General features: G+C 44.0%; 1 protein-coding gene across 1 annotated transcript; it reads right to left on the reverse strand.

Moving 5' to 3' along the window:
- Nucleotides 1-1,648: 1,648 nt before the first annotated feature.
- Nucleotides 1,649-25,447, reverse strand: rnd2 (Rho family GTPase 2). Its single transcript, XM_047572641.1, has 5 exons — nucleotides 25,126-25,447; nucleotides 24,499-24,586; nucleotides 6,840-6,949; nucleotides 4,756-4,890; nucleotides 1,649-2,747 (listed from the first exon to the last, which is right to left on the reverse strand). The coding sequence occupies exons 1-5, from the start codon at nucleotides 25,225-25,227 to the stop codon at nucleotides 2,478-2,480; spliced, it is 705 nt and encodes a 234-aa protein (XP_047428597.1). The 5' UTR covers nucleotides 25,228-25,447; the 3' UTR covers nucleotides 1,649-2,477.
- Between the last annotated feature and the right edge of the window lie 1,434 nt (nucleotides 25,448-26,881).

Below are 26,881 nucleotides of genomic sequence, written 5' to 3' on the forward strand. Positions count from 1 at the left end.
AGGCTCAGCATGTCAACAGAGGGCAAAGCTGGTGACTGCCCCCCCGAAGGCTGACAAACTTTTAAATACAGAAGACCTTTCTCAAGGGCCCCCTATCAGACACAACTCTGAGCCTGTTGTGTGCATGACTCTAATTCAAAATGAAAATAAGACATCACTCTGGTCATAAAAAAAAAGAAAGAAAGAGGAGAAGGAGAAACCAAAGCAAGACGGTGGTAAGTGAAGCAGTTTAGGATGATTAATAACGTTAATAACAGAATGCTGCTAATCTAGCCTTAAATAAACTCAGTCTGTCAATAGACCGCTTCACGGTTTGTAAACAATATGACATTTTTTAAGGGGTGGGGCTTAACTGGAGGTAAAACATCTCAAACACTATAGCCTGTAAACGGCAGTTAGCATATTTCAATGGATTGTTTTGGCAAGAATGGATGAGGAAAACGCATATTTTAGAGAATATACTAATACACTCACTCTCTGAGACCGTGAGTGTTATTTTAAAAAGTTGACTGATGGGACTATATTTACAGACCCCTAAACTCTCACTCACTGGAAGGAGGATTTGACCAAAAGAGGACACAGAGGAGACAAAGTCTGGTCGGTCCTTACCAAATGAAGCCTTTCCAACAAAGATATTACAAGACGTAAGTGGAACCACGGAGACCTGCAAGTAACATTGTGTTAGCTAGCAGTTAGCATTAGCATTAAGATGTAACAAGAATCCCCTAAATAATGATTGACTTAGCATAATTTCAGTCATGATTTAGTCTAACCCATAACGTTATCCAGGCTGAAACTGATGATGCATCTCCTAATAATCGTGTCGTTGATTGTCTCACTGCAATCCTTAATCCTTAATCGCCAAAGCCAAACCAAAGTTGTCTATGACTGGCAGTGGCTGGTACGTGACAAAACTTCTTGTTATTGATTATCGATATCGGTTTTACTCTGTTTTGCCTCCAGCTAACATCGTGATGTCACAGTGACGTAGGCCATGAAGGGGTCTAAAGTTTAATGCCTGGTAGGGATGCAGTGGTAGTTTAGCTGCTGCCAACGCTTTGACTTAAACAGGCACCTCTCACCTCCTCTGATAGGCTTTCAGGATATACCAGCTCAGCAAGTGTAAAACAGTTTAGACATAAGTCCAGCTGCCTAAGATGAACCATCTACAAATGAAGTGAGTTAAAGAAAAAACAACAGAATAGTTTGCGGCACCACAATCAGCTAGATCGCAAAATTGTTCTCTGCCGATTAAAGAGCTCACGTAAGACCGCAACTAAAGATTCTGAAAGAGTATGGAGTCAGTCATTTAAAAACATTACATCAGTGCTTTGATGCTGCTGCTGCAGTGCAGTTCAATTTGGTTTTTGCCAACTGAGAGGTCTGCGTCGTGTGCACATTACCTTGACAGATTGACTCATTCCTCCGGTTGCGGTGTTGTTTGCAAGGCAACATGAGAGCACAGCATTAGCTCCACAAAGTCATGGTTTAGAAAGCAGTTTTTGACGGCTGATAGAGGAAATCATATAAATGATGAAGTTTTTGGTCCATCAGTCTTAACATTAAGACACAGTTGGTTACACTCTCACATTGCTGGAGCCATTACAATAAAAACAATTACAATTAGGAAGGAAACTCCAGCCGTAAATTGTCTTTCCCCCATACAGTCAAGCTGCTGCTTTATTTTAGAGATTAGTGAAAGTACAATAAAATAGCCCTAACATTTTACCACTTTATTTTCCACAAATAAACATCCTTAAAATAGCGACAACAGCATTAATTTCAGTGATTCAAACTGACACGATAGAGGTCATAAAAACAAAAAGTGTTAAATTCTGCAAAATAAAACACGTTGTGACTTCTTTTGCTAAAATGCACTTGTGGCAGTAATGCTCACTTACAATATTTCTGTCAACAGCTCCTTTTCAGTTCTTAAAGAGCTGAATCCCTTTTCGGCATTACTGTACATACAGGTTTTCCCCTCAAGTATGGCAACGAGAAGCAACTTAAGGCAGTCCTCACGTCTGCTGAACAACACTGTCTTTGGAAACGAGTTTCATCTCCAGGCATACCGCTTCAACATGGCTCCTCTCACACGCACACTCTTCCATCCTCTTATTGGAGCGGGAAATTAATTCCACTTCTGTTCACGGAACTGGCCACCAATTCCACTATCACAGCTTCCTCATGTCCAGGGCGTCTGTCCAATTTGCCATCATTTCAAAACAACACAAATATGTAAACATCTTCTAAAATATGCACACACTCAACAAATCAAAGAAAAGGATAAAACAAAAACATTCAAAGCAGTTGTTTCCACAGTGCCGTGTTTCTCTTTTCTCACTCCTCTGCAGTGCAAAAAAAATAAGAATACGAGGGGGAAAAAAAGCATCAAATAATAAATAGACTTCCTCTTATATATATTTTTGTTTTTATGTATGTACATATATATATGTATATATATTTAGGATGGGTCTCTACATGAGCACGCAGCTCTTGGCCCGGTCCTTCCTCATGGCCGGCGCCTGGTCCATTTGCTCAGTCCGACCCGGTAGAGGTGGCAGGGGCAGCTGCGACACTCGCTTCAGGCCCCTGCGGGAACTGCTGCGCTTTAGCTGAGGCTTGTGCGGCCGCCGCACCGAAGCCAGGGTGGTGACGTGGAACACGTCTCGAACACTGTTTTCAGAGACCTTGGAGGTGCACTCTACGTAGGCCACCGCCCCCATCTGTCGAGCTATTGTGCTGCCCTGGAACACGGAGACAGATGGAGCAGAATTAGAAAGCAAGAAAACTTAGATTTGGCAAAACTTTTCTAAGACGACACAACAGTGAATTTTCCCTCGTTTCCTCAGGCCTTTAGCGGTTGCATTATACTTCAGTCTTTCCTTTATGTTAAGGTGTTGTGGTAAAATTAAAAAAGGCATAAGCAGGTTTTCTCAACAGAACACAACTAAATATGCCTGGAAAAGAAGGAGCTGCTGAGACAAAGATGTTGATCTACACTGTAGAGTGAATGTCAATGATCTGAACATGTCTGGAGACAAATGAAGCTCCTTCATCTGAGGCATGAATAATGTAGATGTTGACTCCTCAGTCTGATGTAAAAGAGACGGATTAGAGCAGCGCTGAGCCCACTGAGCCAGTGTTGACATGGTCTATGCAGCTATTTAGAGAGACAAGGCTAAACTCTTACAGAACCGCTCCAGCACCGGAGCAACCCCCCCGAGGATGTTACAATATACCCGGTTAATTAAGACCGTAAATTGTTTGCTTAAGATCAAATCAGAGACAAATTTAATTGTGAAATCCCTCAGCCCCTCTCCTCGCTACAGTACGGTGCGGCCTCATCTCCCGTTTCATGATCAGAATGTACTCACACAAGATCCACACGGGAAAAAGTGCGAGGCCACATTTCCCATGACCCTAAAAAGGCGTGCTCTCCGAAACACAGAGAGGGCTTTTCATCGCCAGAGGACATGGTTGGATTTTTATCACGGCCTTGCACTGAGGCGCATATGAGAAGCAATGAAGCTCTCAGTAGGTGGAACAGCAGATTTAGATTCAGCGGTGGCTGTGATTTTTTTGGAAGGAGGAGGGAGGGGGTTGAGATTGCAGCGACAAGCGGAGAAGTTTGATCGAATCTCCGGCAGATTAGTGCAGGAAATGTCCGGAGTTCACCCAGTGGTCACTCTCGAAGGCGACTCCTCAGCTCTGTTGGAATTCAATTTAAGATCTACAACGGGATAACGACCCAGGCTATTGGATTAGAGCACCAAAACGTTTATTGTGCGCGGCTTTGGCATCTGCTGTGTGACACACATTTTCAGAGAGACGAGCAGTAGCTGCCTTGAACCAGAGACGGATAAGTAGCAAAGCAATAGCTTAATGTAGGCCCGGCCATAAACAGGCCCCAGCTACATTAGCTCTGTGGTTTGTCACTCTATCTTTTGTTTATGTACCTTATTTACATGAATGTGAATGTCTGTTTTTGCAGTTGCGGATTTTTTGGAAGCGGCATGCTGTTAGCCCCCAGTGAGCTCTGAAACAGTAGCAGAGGGGGGAAAAAGGGCTCCTTTGTTTTGAGGGCTTTTGTGTGGTGGTGAAAAAGCCCCTTTGCTTTGTGTATGTCCAACACAGGAGCACACAAAATGAACACACTGAAAGCTGATTAAAATTCACAGATTTACAGTACAATCTATCATGCCTTTCCTCTTCTCCCCCACTCCCCCCCCCTGGCATAGAGGTCATGGCAGCATGCGATAAAGGAGCTCACTCATTTATCAATGTCCGTTTTCTATTCATCCTGCATTTTGAAAATCCCTAAATCTGCATGAATGCTTCATATGAGGAAAAACTGCGTCCCTAGACGTAAACTCCACTAACCACTTGTGCCTCTTCTGCTGCTCTTGCCATCAGCAACCCCTAGTCAGCAATTTTCGGTCAAAATGCCGACCCCAGCAACATGTCCCCGAGGGGTTTCACACAGCTCTCATAGTGCTCATGTGCTAACTGATTGCGTTGCGTGAGCTTTCTCTCACATTCCCTCACCAGAGGGACCTCACCAGAGAGGCAATGCCACTGCTGATCCAAGATGGAAAAATGTTACATTACAGCTGAATAGCATTTTAATTTCTTTTTCCGCATCCGTTGTTGTTTTCAAATCTGTCTTTCATCCCAGGGCACCTCCCGAGTCTCAGTCTCATTATTTATCCCAGCCCCTGACTCCTCCGGTATCCGTCATCTGCTTGTTCTCACCTGCTCATGGGTGACGGGGATGAGGCGCTGTTTGGAGAGTTCCCTCAGGGTGTTGACATCCGTCCTCATGTCCAGCTTGCAGCCCACCAGCACCACTTTGGCGTTGGGACAAAACTCCTGAGTCTCTCCTTGCCACTGCGGAGACGTGAAGTTGAGGGAAACACAGGAATACATCACTTACAGTGAGGAACACTGAGCTGACAACCTTTGGTTTCTCTGACACTGAATAAGCTTGAAGGAGATGAACTCTCTTTCGGTTAAAGGTATTTATTCAGCTCACAAGGATCTCAGAACATTTTTATTTTACTTTGACCAAAGCCTTTGATAATTATACTTTACTTGATAGTTGTAGTGCTATAAAACATACACTGAATGCATATTAACAGCAGAGTTGCAACTAACTCACACTATTTTTTGTGATTAATCAGTTAACACACCGGATACACTGCCAGAACGTAATGAAAGGTTGTCATGCTCGTTAAGGCTAAAGAAACAATACAGAATTTACTTTTAAATAAGTCAGAAGATTGAGAAGCTGGAACGGGGAGTGTTTGGCATTTGTGTTGGAAAAAAAGACTTCTTAAAGGATGAATTGATCATCACATTACTTTCCAATTAACCTTCTGTCAACAGAAGATTAATTAGCTAATTATTTCACCTCAAAGAAACGCCGTAAAGACCGTAACAGCTACTGTGAAATGTGCAAACATGACAACTTTATCTGTTAGTTGCGGTTCTCATCTGAAGTGTGTCGTACTCTCCCGGCGCTGCCTCAGTCGAGATGTCTATTTTAGGTTGTGTACAGAAAAGGTTATGCAGCCTTTCTCTTAAAATCACCCTGAGATTGAATGTTGCTCCTGAAACTCAGCTGAACCAACACTCTTTTCTCCCTGCGACACAAATATTCCACACATGCCATGTGCAGAGCGCCGGGGGTGTCCATTCTTGCTCCACGCCGAAAGCAACCTTTAACCTCTCAGGCCCGTCCGCGTTCTGCCAATAACCAATCAAAAGCTTTGATTGTTTAACCCTCTCTCCTCCCCCAGCTGTCATCTAGCAACCTCTGCGACCCCCCCTCATTCTTGGGGGTCAAGAGTCTAATTTGGGATGGTGATTGTGCAACAGGTTTTCCATGTGCCCCTCAAGTTTCGGGGATTACCAGGACGACAACTAGGGGCCAGGGGTCATGGAAGCCCCCTGCCAAGTGAAGCATGGGAAAAGCTAAAGCTGGATGGCAGCGCTGCTTCCCCCTGTTGACAGACTCCGCTGAGGCCTGTGAGATATTCACGGGTTAAAAAAATGGTGACTCGGGTTAGATCTACAAAGTGTCCAAGGGCATTTTAGTAGCTCCCTTCAGACCACTAAACACGTCAACAGGCCAGCCGTGGGAACCGTCTCTGACCCACGCGGGGTGCAGTTCAAAGGCAAACACACACACATGGCTTCAAGATGAGAGGCCACTAAAAGGCCCAGACCTGTTTTACACGCATGCACGTCAGGTACCGCGTAAATACCATAGGGTTTTCACTATGTGTGGGTTTCGTCTGCCACTGATTGTAAAAACACATCCAAGACCATAATTGACAACTCCACCCAGCTAGTACAACTTCTTAGCCATCAGTCACCTTGCAAATGTTAACTGCTAGCATCTGGTTGACTACTCTGCATAAAACTCAGATCTTAAATGTTAAATGCCAAGAGAAAATCCGTTCCTAGACCTCTTAAACAGGCTCTGCAGCAGCTCCTCTTGATTTGGGCTGGTGTGGCTAATTTGCGTATCTGATGTTCCTCTTGAACCCACCCGGCTGCAAAGCCTCTCCTCCCATTCTTCACTGTGACCTTTTTTTTCCCTCACAGGCACCAGGGTCAAGTATCCATGGACGTTTTGATGAGATAAAGGAATGGGAGGCTTTAACCTACGTGCTGATTTGCTCTATTGTTGAGCCATGAAAAGCTGCTGGCACGGAAATCTGAGTCGATGCGAGACGCTGATTGGGAAAAACGGAATCGCAGCAGATATTAAATGCTGAAGCAAAATGTTGCAAGAGGCGGAGGAAAAAGGAATAAAAGAGAAAAACACTGACCTTCTTTATGACACTGTCCAAAGTCTCTGGGCGGCTGATGTCGAAACAGATGAGGACCGCGTCTGAATCGGGATACGCCAGTGGCCTCACGTTGTCGTAATAAGACGAACCTGTGGACATACAATAACATATGGCATAAGGTCATGCCGTCTTCTGAGAAATTCCGACGTGTACTTGCTTTTAACCTGATTTAACCCCACGAGGGTCTTCATCCCAAACATATGGTCTATTCTGTCAATTAGAAACATGCACATCCCAAAAGGTAATCTAAAGGTCATTAATGCATGCATAGTCCATTAAAGCAGGGGACAGGAGATGGACTTGGACATGATTCAGCTTGAACACACTCCGCAGATGCAAATGAGTCTCGATCTTAACATTTATGTGCACATATTTGGCCATATCTTTTTCTCTTGGGCTTCCACACAGCTGTGGCCTGCCTTTATCACAGTGCTTCAATGAGGAATGTCGAGAGGTTACTCAGAGAGGCACACACACACATTCAAAAGTGAATTATAGTGGGTTGAGAACCAGAGGACTTGTGCACGCAATCCATAATCATCTTGAAACGACAGCGGATGCCAGCACAAAGGCCAAACTAAAGGTTGAATCCCTTAATTCTGTCTCATCCCTCTCCCTCACTCTCTCTGTCGCTTGTGCAAATTGTCCTTGTTTTAAAATCGTCCGTTTTCTTTTGACCGTATCTGGTTCGCATGAACTCACAAGCCGCTCCTCACTCTGGCTTTTCATTTTTGCACCTTGATCAAATTTGAAGGCAGAGTGGCGCCGGTGCACTTCCACAAGACGCTCAGTTACACGGTTCCTGCTCTCTTGCAGCTCTCATTAAGAGACTTGTAAAAATATCTGGGCTATGTGGCTGTGGCCGTGGGCACCCTCCCTCCTGCCTCCACTATGAGCTGGCATGGACCTAATCTGCGGCGCACTGGCTGCATAAATTTAAAGTCATCAAAACCCACAGGTTTGGTGACAAAATTTAGTGACATTTTATATCCATGGAAATGTGCAGATATATGTGGATCCTGTTGCATTTGGTAGATGATGCAAACTGTCATATTACACATCTATATTAGTATTTAATTTCATTGCTTAAGGCCATTCGCCACATTTGGTGTATCCGTGATTCACACCAGACCTGACACAATAAACAGCCTGTTAAAGAGCTGCATGCCTTTGTCTAAGGGGCAAATGGAGTCTGCACAATGGCGCTACAGCCTGTTTTAGCGTCACTATGTTCTCTTTGTCAATGATGGAATGAGGCATGTTTGACAATAGCCGCACGAGGCTCGTAGCCCCCATCATTCAACTGGCTGTCTAATGGTGACCCGCTCCCCCCCGCACTGAGGACAATGCAACTGGCTTCACGTCGCAGCATCACAAGCCGCACGTTGCAGAATGCTGCTTTCCAGTGAGAGGAACAGTTTCGCTGGTATTCATTTTTCTCTGCAACAAATATCTTCAGTGTTGAAGATTTTTTTTCTTTACCATATTAGGTCTTATAAAATAGGCTGTAATACACTTCAAGTCGATAAAACTCTGTAACAAAAAAAAATAAAACCTCTGCTTCAACTCAGAAAGCTAAGTTATAACTAATGATCATTTCTTGTTTCAGCTTGATACTGTTCTGTTTAAGGTCACACTATCATTGAAGAAAACTCATTTTAAAATAAACTCACAGTTCCTCATTATTTAAACTAAACAAAAGTACTGTATTCATATCAGTTGCCATGTTAAGTTGATGGCAGCAGTGTTTTTGTTTCTTCTTAGATTTCTCACCTCAACGACTAATTGCAAGTTTTGAATTTTACCTAAACTTAGACAAAGTTGTGTTATTTGTACTAAATGTTCAAGTAGTACTTGTTGGAGCCAATATATATTTTTCAGTTATCTTTCACTTCAATCGCTGCCTTTATGCATTTACATGCAGTTCTGAGGTTAAACTTAGGGGGAGCACCACTGTTCAAGTCGCTATAGTTAAGCTGCAGGTGGGGAAAGGAGGTGTGTGTTTGTGAAGGAAGCAAACAGCTTTTGAAAGGAAGTGCGTTGGAACGGCTGGCATGTGAAATACATTGATTTGGGCAGTGCTGTAAAGGTTTGAACTTTTCTTTTGTGGTGAAAATAAATGGATTTCAAGAACCTGAATTTATGGAACTCACTGGACGTTATTCATTGTTCAAGATCACCCGCACGCCACCTCAGTGGCTTATTTAAGCTGGTTTACCTTTCTTTAAGTCACTATAGTACTTAAACTGAACAATTCTTTAATTACGTTTACTTAGATTATTTGAGGCAATGACTTTGCATACTTTTTTAAGTAAAGTCATTTTATTAGACTTTACAGTGTAGAGAGGAGGATGTTAAAATTTGATCCACCAAATCCAGACAGCTTGGAATGTATTCCTGGTAGGGAAACGATTTCTTAAACCCACCTACCCATTACGCTTATGGTGCCAATATTTTTGCTGATGTTTTAATACCGTGGTTTAATCCTCTTCTCTAGAGCCTTGTTTCAAAGGTATCGCCATTTTATAGAAATAGTTCTGTCTAATTAAAAAATGGTGGCAACACTGTATTTCCCAGTATTCAGCCTCCCCCAAAGTGTTTTTTTTTTCAACTCACACTTGAGCAAAAGGAAGTTCAATTTTTGAAAATAAAATAAGTTCAGTATTGAGTTGAGTCTAATGGGAGTTGGGACATTCCATTATCTTAACTGCAGTTCATTTAGTACTAGTTCATTTGGGGAAAAGATGTGTTTAGGCCTGCATGGACTATGTAACAAACACATTTAACTGCCCTATACAAGGTTCAGTGCATTGTACAGGGCAATATTGTCCTGAAAATCCTTCAGGACAGTATATCTATTTGGATATCTCATTTTCCCACATGTAAACTGTGCTGCAATAACAGTTTTGGTCTCACGCAGAGAAAAGTTACAGTCATTGTACACCTGCTCTTTACAGGATGTTATCAGGGATTCATAGTGTCCTCTTCATCTTTGTAACACAAGATTGCTTCTGTTCTGTGCTGCTGAGAGAGCAGGACTTTACACATACGCAACCACCCTCCCGAAAAACACCCAATCACATGGATGCCAAGTCCGGCAGTCAGCAAAGCTCGCATTGTGCAGAAGCTAACTCTGATTGGTAGCGGTCACACATGAGGTGCTGGAGCTGCTGAAGTTGGTCTTTAGTATGTATCACAGTGCAGCAGACCTGTACTAAGGTTAGAGTTGAAGAAGAAAAGAGACGGAGCATGTGGGGGTGGGGGGAGACAGAAAACATTTAATGACTTTGACGCCAGTGCGAAGCTTGTAGTGATGGGAGAAGCAACGCCGGAATTAAAGTGGGATCCAGATGAAGGGTAAGAGATGTCCGTTGACGAAACACCGTGACAACAGTACTTGTTTGACCAAAATGTAATTAGGAGCTGAAATGAGGCCCCTGGGATCAATTTGTCAAGGCCAAAGATCAAAATGATTGGCAGGTCAGAGTTACAACAGGCCCGGCCACAGCACGGCAACTCAAACCTCCTCCGGCTTGAGCGACAGGCAAGCCACGTCAGCACTTTCGCAAAGTCAGAGGAAAACGAGAGAGGATCGAGGAAAAGTGTTCAAAACCAGCCGAGCAGGCACAAATAAAAGCCGGTCGCCACGACAATCAAGACGCAAGGAAGAGGAGATGAGGGAAGCGTGTTCACCTGCCATTTTCTCCAGCTAAAAAACATAACCGGAGATAAAAGAGGATGTAGCTGTAGAGGAGTGGTGGAAGTGGGTGTTTGGGTAGGTAATAAAAGCACTGGACTCGGCAGGACAGATCAAATAAAGAGGTATGAGAGCTCTGGGCTGCCTATTGGTGGAGCTGGCCTGTGCTCATTCACTGTGCAGTGGGACAAAAGGTCAATTGAATTTCAGACAGAGGCAGGATGAGATGGATGGGTGAGGGAGGGAAGCACAGCCTGGCAGGAACCACTAAAAACCATCACGCCTGGCAAGGAGCGGGACCCCGCCACGCCGTGCCAAGGACAGGCATAAAACACCCCTCACAAAACATCCTTGGGCATTAGCATTAGCTTGATTTAGCACCGGCAATCTCTCACAGTTGAAAGTGGATTTCTGTCTTTATGTCCACAGGGCTAATTAGTGCTAAGCCACACTGGATCACCATGCAGGCGGCTCCACCGAGTAGAGGTGACAGAAGTGGGAGGAAAGCTTTCCTCGCCATCCGTCAGTCGGGCCTCATCAAAGGCCAGAAATATTCCCCAAGGATGTTGAGGCAGACAGGAACTTAGTGGAGCGCTAATGTACAGTAATAAGTCTTGAGGGTTTGTGGTATGACTTCATTTGTGCCTCCTGTCCCCTGACGCGTCAGCTCCTCCGTAGGGACAACCTGTCTGACACATGACAGCTCTCTATCTGCTTGCTCAAATGCTGTTTGCTGGGAACTTCACTTCATGACGACAGACACTGAAATAAACAACAAAACAATAAAACGCAAATGGTGCGGTTTCAAGGAGGAGATTCTTTGGTGAAATTGAGTGTGCATCAGCATCAAGCCAAGCTTTCCACTTTTCACTGCATTAATCTGAACCGCTGGTGCAGGAAGGCTCTCTTTCTGTCTGTTTGTTGCATGCTCATTGAGGACACAGCTCAAAAGTGAACCATTTTGAGCGAGGGGAGAAGAATAGTCTTTGCCTGGAGCTTCTCTGATGTGTTTTATGCACATATGGCAGGGACTAACAGCCTCATTAGGCCATAGACACTCTGAAAAACACACAGGCACACAAAGGCAGGGTAACAAACACCCTCTCAAATGTCACCAAATCACCAAATTAACGAAAAACGGTTTGTGTCTCTGCGCTTTTTCTCTTCTCCTGCAGCTGTTTTCCTCTTGAAATCCACCTTCAAAGTAAAGGCAAAACATTTCAAGTTGGGGTGGCAGAGTATCGTAGCAACCTGGAGGGATGCAAATGGCTTCATTGTGACGCCCTGAAAGGAAATAAGGAAGAAGAGAGGAGGAGAGCGAGGGGATCACAGAGGCGCTGTGGCGCATTGACGATTAGAGGTGACTGAAAGGAGAGAGGGAGAGGGTTACGGCTCCAGTCTTTAAGAGGTTGAGCAGACTTTTCATTGCCGAAGTTTCGATCGATGTTTTGAACTGGAATGACTTCTCTTCAATAAGAGGTTCTGTGCAAACAGACACAAACACAGGCCGCTGCCAAGACACCCTTTGAGAGGACACAGATTTATTTTGACCTAGTGTACCACTCTACTGTACAAGACAGCTTGTGTTTTATTGTCTGAGTCAGACGACTGAGCAAAACTTTCTTTTCCACAACTAGAAACCAACATAGTGAGCTGCACAGAGAGCTGTTGACCTTATTCCCTTATTCGCAGAAATTGGAAACTCAAATCCAGATGGAAAAAATCATCCCGGCAGAGTTCTACATATATTTCAACTGAAGAAAAATGTTAAACTCAAACTCATTGTTGATTATTTCCAAGTGCAAAATCTACAGTTATAGATATTGTTCATGGCAGCAATTGGTTTTTATTCATTTCCAGGAAAGCTGTTGCCAGTCCGCGAGAATTTTGGGCAGCGTTATAACTTTGAATCAAGACGCCTGTTTACAAATGCATTCGGCACCAGTGTACCGGCATAAAGTTGAAGTCATCGAGCTGGATCAGAAATCTGTCCACCTATTGTCCAGCGTGCAATTTTTTCTGGTACATCAGCGCAGAAATGGATGTGATGCAGGTAGTGGGGAGGTAATGACGGTGCTGCAATATTAAGATTCAAGTCTCGATCGTAGTTTGCGAAACAAGTTGAAGTAACGGACGCACAAACATGCCTTAAGGCTTTGATGCACTCAACACACCGTATCTACCAACGTCCGTTAATGAGCCCGTAATGAAGCAACCCCAGCCGGCCTGAGCTGTAGACTGGGCCTTTTAGCTTTGGTGTGTGTTTCAGTTTGACATACAGGCTATAGAGGTGTCCATACCACACATACAATTAAAGCTGTTGATCGGTAATAGAGATGGCTGTGTCAAGTTTTCAAAAGCTTTAGCACGCAGCCAGGACAGTGGAGGTGACGCTGGGTTAAATGGCCATTAACCTTCCATGTGTGCAGCCTTCACATAGGAGATATTGATCAAAGCTTCCGCTCTTTCGCTCTGGAGGAAGAGCAGCCTTTGAAGAGCGTCAAGCACCTTCATGGATCTGCTCAGCTGCTGAGGATTTAATGCCTGCGTCTGCTGTCCAAGTGCAGACTGGGGCCACAGCACTGTTAGGTGGGCGGGGGGGGGGACAGAGAAGCATCATTGTCTGTCTAATGCGCACCCCAGGGGTATGGAGATGCAGGAGCGTGTCTCCCCAGTAATCACACGCACTCATTCCACCACTCATTCTTGTCGTTTGATCTCAGTGTCTGTGTGAGGCTCTGGTTTAAGGTGCGCTTTGCTTTTTGTCACTTACGTCTGCTGATGTCTGAGTCAATAGAAAAAAGAAAAAAAAAATACAAATTGCGCCACTGCTTGGGTTTTCTTCTGCAAACTGTTTTGAGAAAACAATAGACTGTGACAGACTGTGACGCTCTTAATTCTTTGGGGATGATCATGTGTCTTTAATACAAACACTATCCAGAGTTTGTTTTTTTGGTTTTATTTTGTTTTTTTAGCGGTAAGGAAGTCAAGTAGTTGTGAATGGCTGCTGGCACAAGCATAACTTGAGTCCTCCAGCCATCGTCCAATATTTACTATTTGCGGCCAGCAGAATCACACTGGTTGGACACAGTTTAAAAAAAAAAATACTTAAGGAGTTAATGCTTGCCAGATGATAATTTGAAGAAGTTTCAACGTTGGAGCCCGACTGCATAGACTGCACTTTTAGTTTTGTTTTTGTCTGACTGCTCAGCTTGAACACGGAGCTAGAGACGTATCTTTGAGGATGAATTATTAACTTATTTAAATTTTTTTGAGGGAAAGGAGGCAGGTTGGAATATCCAGCGTTGATCAGATCAGAGAAGGCCCAACTTAAAAGGAACATCCAGATAAAAGCGGCAGACTACAAATAAAACTGGATCAAAGATTAACATGGTTGCACAGTCAAGTTGCACATTTCATTTTTTTTGACCAAAACATGGCATGGAGTTTGGCTCCGAACGCGAGTGTGGGATCGCCTTTGTCACGAGAACAATCCGTCTTGCCGAGCTTCAAGTGGCGCTCTTTAGTTCTCCAGGCTGATCCACAGGGGAGTGGAGCAAACGGTGTCCTGTGAGGAAACACTGGCACGTGGTCAGTTTGCTGTGTTGACACCCTCCTACCACGCCTTGAGGTTTGTTGTTGCCACTGGTTGAAGTTAGTCAGCAACAGACACTGATAGACCAAATCGCCTGCCAAACACTTCCTTTAAGATCCCTGCCCTCTCTGAACAGCTTGTGAACACAACATCACATAGGGGTCCGCTAATAAACCACCTGGCACTCGATATATACTACATTTAAATTATGATACATAGGCTTTTAAAAATATTTTGAGTGCACTGTATGAGAGACACGACTCTCTTATTCAATTCATTGGTCATTAAGACAGAAAGCGATGGGAGTCAAATTGCACCGTGAAGGACAATCAAGTACATGGAGGAACTCATTCCTGGCAGATCCACACTGGGCTCCACCTGTAATGCTGTTGGCTACCATGTCATTCCAAAATAAACTCATAACAGATATGCTCAGCTCTCAGTTAAGCTTAAAGCGGACAGCTTGAAAATGTTGGCCTGAAAGTGCGGTGGCAGGGGTTCTTTTGGCCTGAAGCTGGAGAGATAGAAGTCAACTGCCAACGTTGCCCACGACACCCACTTAATTCTTTGAGCATGGGTGATTGCCATGACACAATGAATTCAGCTCCGAAAAGCTCCCAGCCATGTTCAAAGATCACCACACACGCACTCAAGTATTCATATTAATCTCTTTCACCTGAGGAGAGGGAGAGAACACGTCCTTTATTTCCACCCCCGTACATCTTTCAGTCTCGTACGCTCCTTTTCCAAGCTTGTATCCCCACTTGAACATTTTCATTAAAACCTGTAATAACATAGAATCCCGCTTCTCTGTCCACAGCTGTCTGCCTGGTATGAAAGAGTGGTTGAGGATATTCAGTCAACAACCAGAAAAAAGAAAGAAATAGTGGAAAGGGACATCTTTTCCTACACCGACTCCACTCCCCATGGTGCACAGCCATCCAAAAACATCCCTATCATGGTCCTATCTATACCGCGGCCCACTCTGCGACCCCCAAGGGAGGCCACCGGGGAGACACGGCACTACTTCAAGTGCAATTTAACATTCGGAGTGGCAGCGGCATTGAGAAGGAGAGCACATTGGATCTTGTTTATAAATAAAGTCATCCATAAATGATGGGATCTGTCAAGTGTGTGTGAGCGAGGTGCAGGTTGGGGAGGTGAAATACGGCCTCTCTCTTTCCGTATCCCCTTACGCACGGACGGACGGTCTGCAGACAGACGCTGAGAGGGGATCGCTCCAGTGGAGGTGGGTGGCCGGAGGGACAGAGCGCTGGCTCTGGGAGCAAGAACAACCAGTCAGGGTGGCTGTTTGAAGTGAGCTGATCAAAGCTGGCGCTGCATCGGGTACTGTTGCACTCGGCAGAGGGAGTGGACAGGGAAGGGGAAAACACACTGAGCCACAGTTCCCCGGCTGGGTTTCCTGTCTGCCTGGATGACCAAGACATCCGCTGCTGCGTGCGTACTGCTGCAGATGAGCAGGAACAAATGCCTGGTTTTGTGTTAGGGTGGACTACCTTGTGTCTCCTCCCTTGTTAAAATGCATGAACTGAGCTGGGGTTGTGTTGTGTTTACCGTCCTGCTCCGAGCGGTTTGTTCCAAAACAGTAGTTTGTATTTCAGAGATTACTTTACTGAAAATGGACCGCGTGTTCCTTCAGTTTTATATTAAATTTCATCAGAATCCTATTATGACACAGTGGATTCAATGGGCGTCCGCCAAATAGTAATCAATCTTAAATGAACTTACAGAAATATTGTGGGCGTATTTGTTGAGTTTGAGATGAAGGAACGTGCCTGCTGTTCTTGAATGTCTGCTTGGGAAAACGATGGATTTACATTAGCACATTGGGCAAAGCACATTTGGGCAGCAGCCTAATGGAGAAATAAAGTAGAGCAAGAGCACACAAAGTGAGGGCTGGATGTTTGTATATAATACCCTGGTGATAAAGTACAGGAGAGGGCCGGGTCAAATCACCTGGCCATAAAATATGCCAGCATCAGTGTTTAGTCTGTTATCCGTTCTAAAATATGATCAATAACTTCCTGCTCCCTAAATGGATTCCTTTGCACCGTGTCATAGATCATGTTACTTCAGGTCAGCGAAGTCATGCTGAACCATTACAGCTCGCTCCTTACTCTGTCTCTCAGTGCAGCGCACAAAAGCAGTGCATTCAATTCCCGACGGGATGGTTTTATAACGCTATATGTATATGTAGAAGAGTGTTTTCAGCGTGTAACAAGAGGCTTGTGGAGTTTCAAAGTGTGACACAGGCGGCGTTTGTGTGTCTGAACCTCTAAGGACCAGAATGGGTCATGTCCCAAGGGTGCCGCCAGCCAAACCCCTACTCCCAACACAAAGCCTCGGAGGGTGGGAGGTGGATGTGGGGGGGTGGGAAAAGCACAGATGCACACTTCTCCTTCTGCGCTCTCCTTCTGTCCCATTTTCTAGTTTTCAATCTGGTCAACACTTACTGCTCTTATAATATGCTTTTAGCCCGTCCCCTCCTCAGTGAGCAGATGCCTCATTATGCCCCAGCTCCCACCCGAGCGCCCCTCAGCAGCCCCCTCCCGATTACGCCTCTGGTCAGCTGAGAAACAATAGGAGGGGTCACGGGGTCGAAGCTGTAGGAATTCCCATATACTCACTCACTCAATCATACACATGTCTACACATGTACACATTTTCTTTTTTTTTTTTTCTTCTGCCGATCAGTTGTTGATTTCTGGTTCCCTTTGCCACTGGCAGACAAAATTGTTGTGCGTCATTGTTTGGCTGTTCAGCTCAGATGGTTGGTTCACTCTCTTCGCTCTCAAAGTGTCTTTTTTTTCCTCTTTTTTTTTTGGCTAGGTGCACGCTGAGCATCTCTTTGCGGCACAAAAGCTCCAAAACATACATTTGTGGAGCATTCAGCAGCTGAAGAGCCGGATATTTTGGTCCAGATGGTTGTGAGACCAAAACAGAGCTAAAATACACTCAACATGTTGTCGGTCGCCACATTCTGGTTAGGAGCTCCGAGTGAATGCTAATGTTTCTGCTAGTGTAAAGATTCAGGGTGCAGATAGGAAAAGGGGGAAGTTGCATTGCTGTGATAAGCGTAGCCTGTATCAGCATCGCGGTAACAATGTCGGCACTGTTCACCCCCCTGTTCATCAAATTTTTCTCATCTCTTCCTCTTTGTGTTTTTGTCTGCTTTCTGTGCGGCACAAATCTTAATTTTATCCATTTACTCTCCGTCACTCATTATAATAACTTAAGTCCTCTCTGTTAGCAGCTCTCAGCATGGCAAAGCTTCAGACAGGGCTTGTAATCTAAGTCAGTGTGAGCTCATCAAAAGCCTTAAAGTGGTCTGTTTCTTCACAACGCACCAAAAGGCTCCTTTTAATCCTGTCCAGTTAATGTTCGCCAGCCTATAACTTATCAGTTTGACTTTAACAATAGCGCATTAGCTAAGTAAAACCCACATACAGGCTATCAGCAGCATGCAGTGCTGTTCAGCCACCGACATGCTTTTTAAGAAGATTATAAACTTTTTGCCTGGTCCTCAGCAATAAGCTGACAGCGTGAGGAGGCTAGGATGCAGTGAAGGAATGTGTGGTGACCTCATATCCATGGACACATTTGAAGGTTCCTCTGATAGAAATAAGAGTCTCGAGGTACGGCGACAGAATATCCTCGGGGGCCTCCCAGAAGTGCTTGTTTCATTGTTTATGGGCGAGTGGATATGTGGACTACCAGGGATGTTTTTTTATGGGAAGTGGGAAAGCGGGTGCATGTGGCAGACTGCGCTGCGTGTAAATACAGGTGTCTGCATGGGTATGTGTGCGTCACGAGGAGGGGAGATATTGTGTGTGGTTAATACAGCCTGTGTGTTCCGTCGGTGCGCTACATGGCCGGCTTTCATGTAGCGCTTCCAGCCCACACCCCCACCCGTTTAACGCGGCCCCTGACTGTTACTGACCTCAACTCATCGCTCCAGCAGCCGCCTTGACTAATGGACTGCCGGAGATGGAGAACATCGACAAGGGAAAAAAGTAAGGATGAATTATAAATAACTAGCACAGAGAAAAAGATACCTGACAGTGCACCTTCCAAAGACGTTACGTTAAATTGCATGCTCTCCTGTGTTTATTGGAGCTGATACTTTCTTTATTACATCTTGGCATCTAATGGCATTTTATCATTTGCAGTTTGATTCCTTTGTCAATCTAACCATCGACTTTAAGCCCAGGAATTATGAAGCACAGCCTGCCAGAGAGGCCGCGGGCTTGTTCCCAACCTGATGCCAGAGGGATGACACGAAGGTGCCAGAAGACATTCTTTGTTATTCTTTTATCAAGCTCATAAAGACCAAGAGGGGATAACCGTAGGCTCTCTGTCCAAATATACCCATTGAAGCGTTCTAGTATCCGTCCAAGGAGATGGCTCCCAGACCTACATTTATTTCCAACCCTTTCAAACATCCAAGAAAGCAGTCGTAAGTCCAACGGCGTTGTTTCAAGCTGCTCCCAGTATTCAGCTGTTTCATACTCCAGCTGACAAAACTGGAAATATAACATTCATTCAATTTGTTCTTTCACAATGACCGTACAAAATGTTACAGCATGACAAGCCTTTGAATGTTTCATTAAGAGTCATGAAAAGCAAAATTCTAACTCCGACATGCTGACACTTGTGACCTGATAATTCTTTAATGCGGCGTATACAACTTTCACTATGTTATTGTCATCACACAGAAGAATCTTCATGGGATGATGAATATCTATACAATGTCCTAACAAGTCCAGCCTGTATTTGTGGTCTGGACCAAGTGGTAGACTGTCCAACAAAGCCTTTGTTTTGCTACCTTTTAGCTATTAAAAAAAAAAAGAAAGAAAAAAAAGTCATGCAATTATAGACTCATTTGAAACTCGTGGGTAAAGACAGGCTTTCCAAACTTCTTCAGTGTATGTGTCTGTTTAATTGAAGAGACAAAAACAGTTATTTAAAATTATGGTATTTCACCAACCTACCCCTATCCTGTGTTTACTTTTTACCCGAAACTGTCATGCAGGCATTGTTTCCTGGAGCAAGGGAGTGCCTTCTAGCTAAGTATGCATCATCAAAACAGGTTTCATTTAGGCAGTTACTGCCCTGGGCTGGTTAGGCGAAGAGTAGGAGCAACTTTCCGGGCTCGGGCTCTGCGCATACCTTCCTGTTGTGAACAGCAGCTGAAAGGGTGTCGTCATCCTCTTTTTAGGATGCGAACACAAATAAACAAAATGCGTATTTGAGGTAGATGTGGCTGTATTTTCTGCGGATTTCCAAGTCATGCCACCTAACAGGGCGGCTAAAACTGGAACTTTAGAAGAAGAAAACAAATGAAGAGTTCAACATGATTCAAAGAGGACAAGATCAAATAGTGTTATCTATACTCCCTGCTCAGATCATATCAGGTCTTATAGCACTTTTCCTCCGGCTCCACTGAGCTGTAGCTTTGACAGCAGAGGGGAGTCTGTTGATTTTATTTCTGCTCTACGTTGCAGTTGTAGTTCACTCATTGTCCATTAAAGATTAATCAAGCGGAAAGTGTTGAGGATTGGAAAGCCCACTGAACTCAGCGTGTTTTTACAGGCCGCTGGATGCCCTACCGGTCCGCTGCACCGAGAATGTGGAGTTTAAAGAGCATAAAGAAGCCAGGAATGCTGGAAAGTCGGCATGAGAGGAGGAGGAGGAGGAGGAGGAGGAGGAGGAGGGCGCGCCATGACTCTGAACGAGCGCCTTTCTCTCGGAGTGCTTTTACGCTCTTGCAATGCCGTGTTAATGTCTCGCAAGTCAAACACAGTCGCAACCTAAAGTGTGAGGACACAAGGTAGCTTTGTCATGGGAAATGAAAAAAAAAAAAAAAAAACATTAAACGCAGCCTTAAAACACCGAACAGAGGAAATGGGCTTCATAGATCTTCTCAGGATAAAAGTGATGGAAATGAGGTCTGAGCATCTTGTAACAACTTGAGTGATGGCAATGATGGCAGAAAAAGAGGAAATAAAAATAGGATTCCTGCAGATTCCTGCTTGATAGCACACTCCGGCATGACTTAACAGAATGCAAGAGTTCCAAGAGTCCCATGTGAGTGGTAATTTTCATCTAAATATTCTGTGACATTTTCAGATAAATATTGCTCTGTCGCCGACTGCGCAGAACAATAGCGCTCTTAACTGCAGCAAGTTTAAGAAAGCGTTGGTATTTATTTGCTGTGAACACCCGGTGTCAAGCAGGTCTGCTGCAGAAAAAAATAAAATAAAATAAATCCTCCACAGCACAGCAAGTGAGGCGTTTCATGTTCCCAGCAGAAGCAGCATTTTGTTTGGAAAATGAAAAGAAGAAGGAACTGGATCAGACAAAGAATCTACAGGAAAAATTGCAGAGCTTCTCGGAACAAGAGTTATGGACACAAGGTTGGACTGATCTCTAGGAAGTCTGCTGAAAGAAGATCCCACAGCTTGAGCGATTAGTACCAAACGCATCAGCAAAAGAAAAAAGCAAAACAGGATTCCTGAGGACTGCCTCTTGAAAGAGCACTACAGAATGACTAAACAGAAAGAAAGACTTTCAAGAGTTTCATGTGAGAACGAGGTCAGGCATAAGAAAGATGGAAGAGAAACAGAAAGAGACGTGAATGTAATGCTGTAGGAGCTTCGCGGAAACACAGCCCTTGTGCGCCACCCAAACAGTAGTCAGCGTTCTACTTCCTGCTTCACTTTCAACAATGGCGGCTGAAACTTTGGCCAAAGTTCAGCCGAGATTTTGTGGCGCATAGGTACATTTCTGGGGAGGTGCACATCAGTTACAGCTACTAGCTTCTGCATCAGCTTAATGCGGAAATCTAAACTTCCAATTAATGGCGTATTAGTCTCAGAACAAGGTTACAGGGAATCTTTCCCAATCATAAGTACCATATTGGGAAGAGATGATGGGTGCTTTAATGCTTTAGGCTTGGTAAAAACCCAGACTACCAAACGTGCCTGCGAGCATTGACAGTAATTACTAATGACTCTCAGACAGTTATCACCAAGACTCATTGACATTTTGACCACTTGACAACTTGGCTTGCTTTAAAAGTCAATTAAGACACTGATTCGTGCAATGGTGGAACCGACAACACCATCCGTCATTGTGTCTGCTCACCCATATAGCATAGGTACGCTCAAATACAGTGCTTTTCCTCATTTGAATTCCATTCAATCATATTGATTTAATTCTCCAGATGGTCTGGAGCTAAATGCAGGGCATGAATTTAAAGCACAGCAGAGACTTGGCCTCTTGTTTCCGACTTTATTTCTACGCAATGCTTCTTCAAACACACATTTGTTTAGGGGGTGCAATGGAAACACACAAAAACATACTGATTTCCACTCAGTAACGACCCAACTTAGATAAACAACTCACTCCCGCTCTCGCCCACCCTGCAAGGACTAGATATCGCGGGAGAACCGGAACTAATGAGACCGAACTAATCAATGGCCGACGTCTGAACCATGTTTAATGGCGACACACGTCCAACCGTACGGGAGAAATGCGAAGCAGGCAGGGTGTTTAAGGAGCCTCGTCTCGAACCGCGATCAATAGTGTTTTGTGAACAGAGCCCGGACCACAGCAGGCAAGACCCCACCAGCAATTAAAAGGGTGACAATACTTTGTGTGAAGAGGCTGGAAGCAAGAAAACAGATGCTTAAACGGCCTGGAAAGGACTGTGGTATAGGAAGAGCAAGTGGAAGATTGATTGGTGCAAATGTCAAGTCAAAATTAAAATGTCTCCTGGGCTGTAGTTATGCTACTAGACAGAAAGAGGCACTGGAAGCACGAAGAAGAAGAAAATACTCCCATGTATTGGATACTGTCTTAAGATGGGTTTGTTAATAGCTAATTGTTGCTCATGACAAAAAGGAAAATATTTCCTAATTGCTTTAATTTAAATAAATCTAATTAGATATTTCAACTTAACTTAATTTACACAAACACTGAATTTAATGATCAATCAAAATAGTTTTGTTTTGGCATGTGAAAAGGGGTTCTACCAACTGTGGAGCACCAAATCTGCAGGAACCATCACAGAAGAACAACAAGTTTTTCGTTCAGTGAAAGACGACAAAGATGGAATCACATTTTGAACCTGCCCACACGAGTCCTGCCTTTGTTGTTCTTTTCACACACAACAGCTTGTTGATTTTTTTTATCTCCAAACACTTGTTCCTCACATCACCTGACATTAAACCCCACAGGGTAAAGAACGAATGTATTTATTCCAATCAGAGAGGGTTTACATGGTTATTATGTGCTCACGTGTCACAATTGAACCCATTATAGAGGGTTTACGACACCCTTCTCTGTCTGCTTGAAAATTCCCTGTGATCGTGCCAGTCTGTCCTGATTGAAGTGGTGAGGTGTTTTTATTCTGAAAGAATACTAGTGTCCATGTAAACACAGCTCGGGTTAGTCAAAGTTGAACTCACATTTACTCCAACTGTAAAAGCAAATCCACCGATCACAGGGATTGTTGAGAAACAAATTGACTGAAGACTTAAATGTCTCGTTATAAGCAATAGTGTGTCTGAGGCTTAAGAGCCTGTCCACCGAGCTGGTAGAGATGGTGCTTGTGCTGCCAGTGTACACGAAAAAAGTAAAAAAATAAAAAATAAAAAACAGAGCAAGACAAGAGGACCTGAAAGAGGAGAGGGAGTGAAGTAATAAAAAATCTGATTCTCAAAGATGAACAATGGGAGACGTGCTATTTTCTTCAGATGAAAGCCCTTTTCCATCTAAGTGTGAGCCAATTATTTTTCTTGTCGAGAGAAAATATGAACATCTGTGTTTGCTGTGAATCAGTGAATAATGGCACACCACACAAAGTCCCCTGAACACATGCAAACACACAGAGAGACACAGGCAAACGCGCACATTCGCCCTGTGGGTTGGGTGACGTCATGTTTGTTGTGGGGAAGGCGGCTCTTGGCCGAAGATTAAAGTCTGCCAAAGGTGGCTTTAGGGTTTTAAAGATGGACAGAAGCACAACATTCCCACCGCATCAGCACAGAGATAAGGCCTCCTCTACGTTGCGGCCTTGGGCCCCTGAAGACCCCGACCCCTGACTGACAGGCCAGAGCAGATTTACTTTCCGGGTCGACGCGAGGTCCAAGAAAAAACAACATTCTTTCGCAGACCGAACATGTAACTTAAAAATACTCCCACCACGAATACCGGAAGACGGTTTTCTGGGTTTGGGAATGTTTATGGCAGAAGACAGAATTCCCTCTGGGGGGATTCAGTGTTCTAACTGCTGAGCCATGTCACTGGTCAGATGGCTGGCAGGAGCCTCTGGCCTGAGAAGACATGCAGTCTCAGAGTAGCTTCAAGTAGTTAATCCATCCACGCTGATAAGTCCGGGATAGAGCATGGATTTCCGTGCAGGACTCCTGCTGATGCTACTTTTCACCTAATAGCCAAAACTACTTCCAGAGTGAAAACTTTATCCAAACACATGACCTCAGTCACATAAACTTAAATACCACCGAAATAAAGATGGTTTGTTTTAGGAGTCATCCTTATGGCATGACATTGCTGAGACTGACTACTTTCCCTGGAACAACAACACTTTATTTACCCTCCCTGAGCATTATCACCATTCAAATATGACATGTGTAATGCCTCAAGATTTTCATTCACAGCTGGAAAGCCCCTGAAATAACTTTTACGAAATCATAAGTCAGCTGAAATGGTTGCGAATGAATTTGGGTGGAAATAAAAACAACAACTTAATGAACGAATGCCCATTAAAAAATGAAAACAGCGTCTGTAAACGCAGACAATGTGACAACTATCTGACCCAGAACCACTGTCAACATGTCAGCAAAGCCATCTAAATCTTGTGAAAACACGTCAAAGTCTGAATTATCCGTGCCCTTGTCCCTTTCCTTTCTCCCCCCCACAGTTGCTTGACCCTGGGCCAGATCATGGGAAGAGCCAGCCACACACAGTGGGCTACACGGGGAGGAATGCAAACAACAACAACAGACAGACATGGCTGGCACCGCAGCTTCTAGCAAAGACGACGCTCATAAATAGCAAAATTCCCAAACCTAAAAAAAAAAAAAAAAAAATGTAAAAAGGAAAGACATATGAAGTTGACTAGGTCAAAGCAATTTGTCAAAGAGATGACTGTTGTAAAAGTTGGAGAGGGGAGTTGGAGGCGGTCCCCCCCCCCCACACGGTCGCGACCAGGGACAGACACCATGGAAGGGTTTGGGAGGGGATTGATTTGATGTCAGTCTCCAAGAGAAGGTGCAGGCAGAGATATGAAATTGTCTTACCTGACGTGTCCCACATATTCAGTTCAATCCGGTGCTTGTCTATCTCGAAGCTGGCTGTGTAGTTCTCAAACACTGTGGGCACGTAGTTCTGAAAATAAGAGGTTTATTTTGGTTATCCAATTAGGAGAGACATGATAAGCTTGTGTTTACACAGCCACTGTGATAGACTGGAGGGAATATTATACTTGAAAGGATGCAGCTGGCAAATAAAATCATGTCAGGCATGTTTCACAACAAGGCAGATGGTCCTTTTGGGGATATTAATGAAGCTATACAGTATAGAAATGTATTATTGTGGGATGTGAAAGCCTCATATTTAATGGGCAGTGGTGGAGACACTATAAAAGTCGGGTACACAGTTATTGCAGTGATTATACAGACATTTGTTAAGCTATAGTCCCCTATGTTCTGTTTCTAGTTTAAACATTACTGCGTTCAGGCAGGTGGATGTAACCTGCTGGACTGGTGTCTAAGTTGAGCTCTATTACACTTCCCAACTGTTTATAAACTCATGGTTGTCTCCCTCAACAGAATAATAATAATAATAATAATAATAATAATAATAATAATAATAATAATAATAATAATAATAGTAAAAGGTTAAGTTCAGAGTTTTCATAGACCTACCTCTGGATAACAGTCCTTGGCAAAAACGTGCAGGAGTGCCGTTTTCCCACACTGCGTGTCCCCGACCACCACAATCTTACAGCGGCTGCCTAGACTGTCCATGGCTTGTCCGTCAGACGCGTATACTTGACACGGGGATAGATTGCACCCAGCATCCGTTAAGGGACGCAGCGGAATCGAGCAGCGGAGAGAAAAATGAGCAAATACATGCGCCGAGCCCGTGCGCTTTATCCAGCTTCTCCAGCCGTACGCGCAGCACTCCGGTCCAGCTACCACACTCTGACTGACTGACTGGCTACCGAAACCACAAAGACGCACACAGCCCTCCCTGGAAACTCCGGTACATTATGGCCACGCCTTCCTAATATTCACGTCTGAGCACATCAGTGACAAAGGATCTGTGAGACAAATGGTTTGCAGTGACCCTATCCTCTTTGTTTCCCCCTTATCTTTGTGGTGTTGCCTAAGTAGAAACTTGTGGAAAACAAATCTACCACCACTTTACTCACTCTTCTCCACCCTCCCATTGTGTCCATCTATTGCATATATTTGAGCACATCACACATATGTGCATGGGAAAGAGGAAAGAGTTAATAAATGCAAACACACCTCATACTACTTGGCTATTGGAGCTTCAGATGTAATGACATAATAAAGATGTCTCGTCACGTTTTCTATTTCTAACCTCCCATGTTACCAGCGTGTCTGTAATATGGCTTCAAAATGCATTACTACAAGACCTCTGCATGTTTCTAATAGAGTTAGTCGGGGTTTGCTCTCACTAATGAGCGGAGAGCTACTTTATTATCTCATGATTAACTTCGTGTGATATTTGATGGCGCTTGATTCGACTTAATTCATCTGATAATTATGTCTGCTTGCAAGTGGGTTGTGATATTTAATGTTATTTCCGGAGGCCCTCCCTAAACATAAGAGGTGTGACTAATTCCGTAAACACTGAGTGTTTGGTGGATGGCTGTGCAGACGCTGATATTTAGAAATGTGTTCTCCTAATACTCCTTTTTTAAATGTGCAGAGTTATAGGGACACTATAACTCAGATGTGTACATTTGGAGGGTGCATATCTAATTTTAGAGGGCAGCGAATATTAAGTGGAAGTGTTTCTAAATTATTATCTACTTCGCTTTATTACTTTTAACTATCTGTTTGTCCTAAAATAATCACTGACTTTAAAGACCTATTTTTCTCTCTCTGTTGGCAAAGCGGAATAAACGCTCAGCACATTATGCCTCTTGATTTAGGGCCAGCCTGACCTTTTAATGGAGACGCAATAAATGCAGCGTTCATAGATAAAATAGTCCATCAAATTAAGTAGTTAGGGGTGACTGGGCTGTCTTTATGAGTCTCACAATTTTTAATTTAGCTGATTTCCTTGGAAGACTCCCTCCCGCAGAGAGGTTTATGTTTTTTTGTGAATGAGTTAATAACATGACGCGGCACCACGTGCCAGGACAGGCCAGCAGTGTCGAGTCATGTCATCCGGACTGAAGAGAGACACTGCCTCCTTCTGGACACAGGCGGTAGCACATTGCATTACATTACTTGATGAGCGTCTATAAAGTAATAAAGTAACTTCACACAATAACACAAACACTCTAGGTTATTTTAGGAGGAGATACAAATGAGTTATTATGTATTATCAGGCACCTAGAGCTGAAATCTGAATACAAAGTAAAGGACTGGATTTTCACTCGATGTTAATAATCATGCAGATTTCTCTTTATAAACCTTCAGA

This window comes from Mugil cephalus, chromosome 20 (assembly GCF_022458985.1).
Source record: "Mugil cephalus isolate CIBA_MC_2020 chromosome 20, CIBA_Mcephalus_1.1, whole genome shotgun sequence".
Classification (NCBI taxonomy): domain Eukaryota; kingdom Metazoa; phylum Chordata; class Actinopteri; order Mugiliformes; family Mugilidae; genus Mugil; species Mugil cephalus.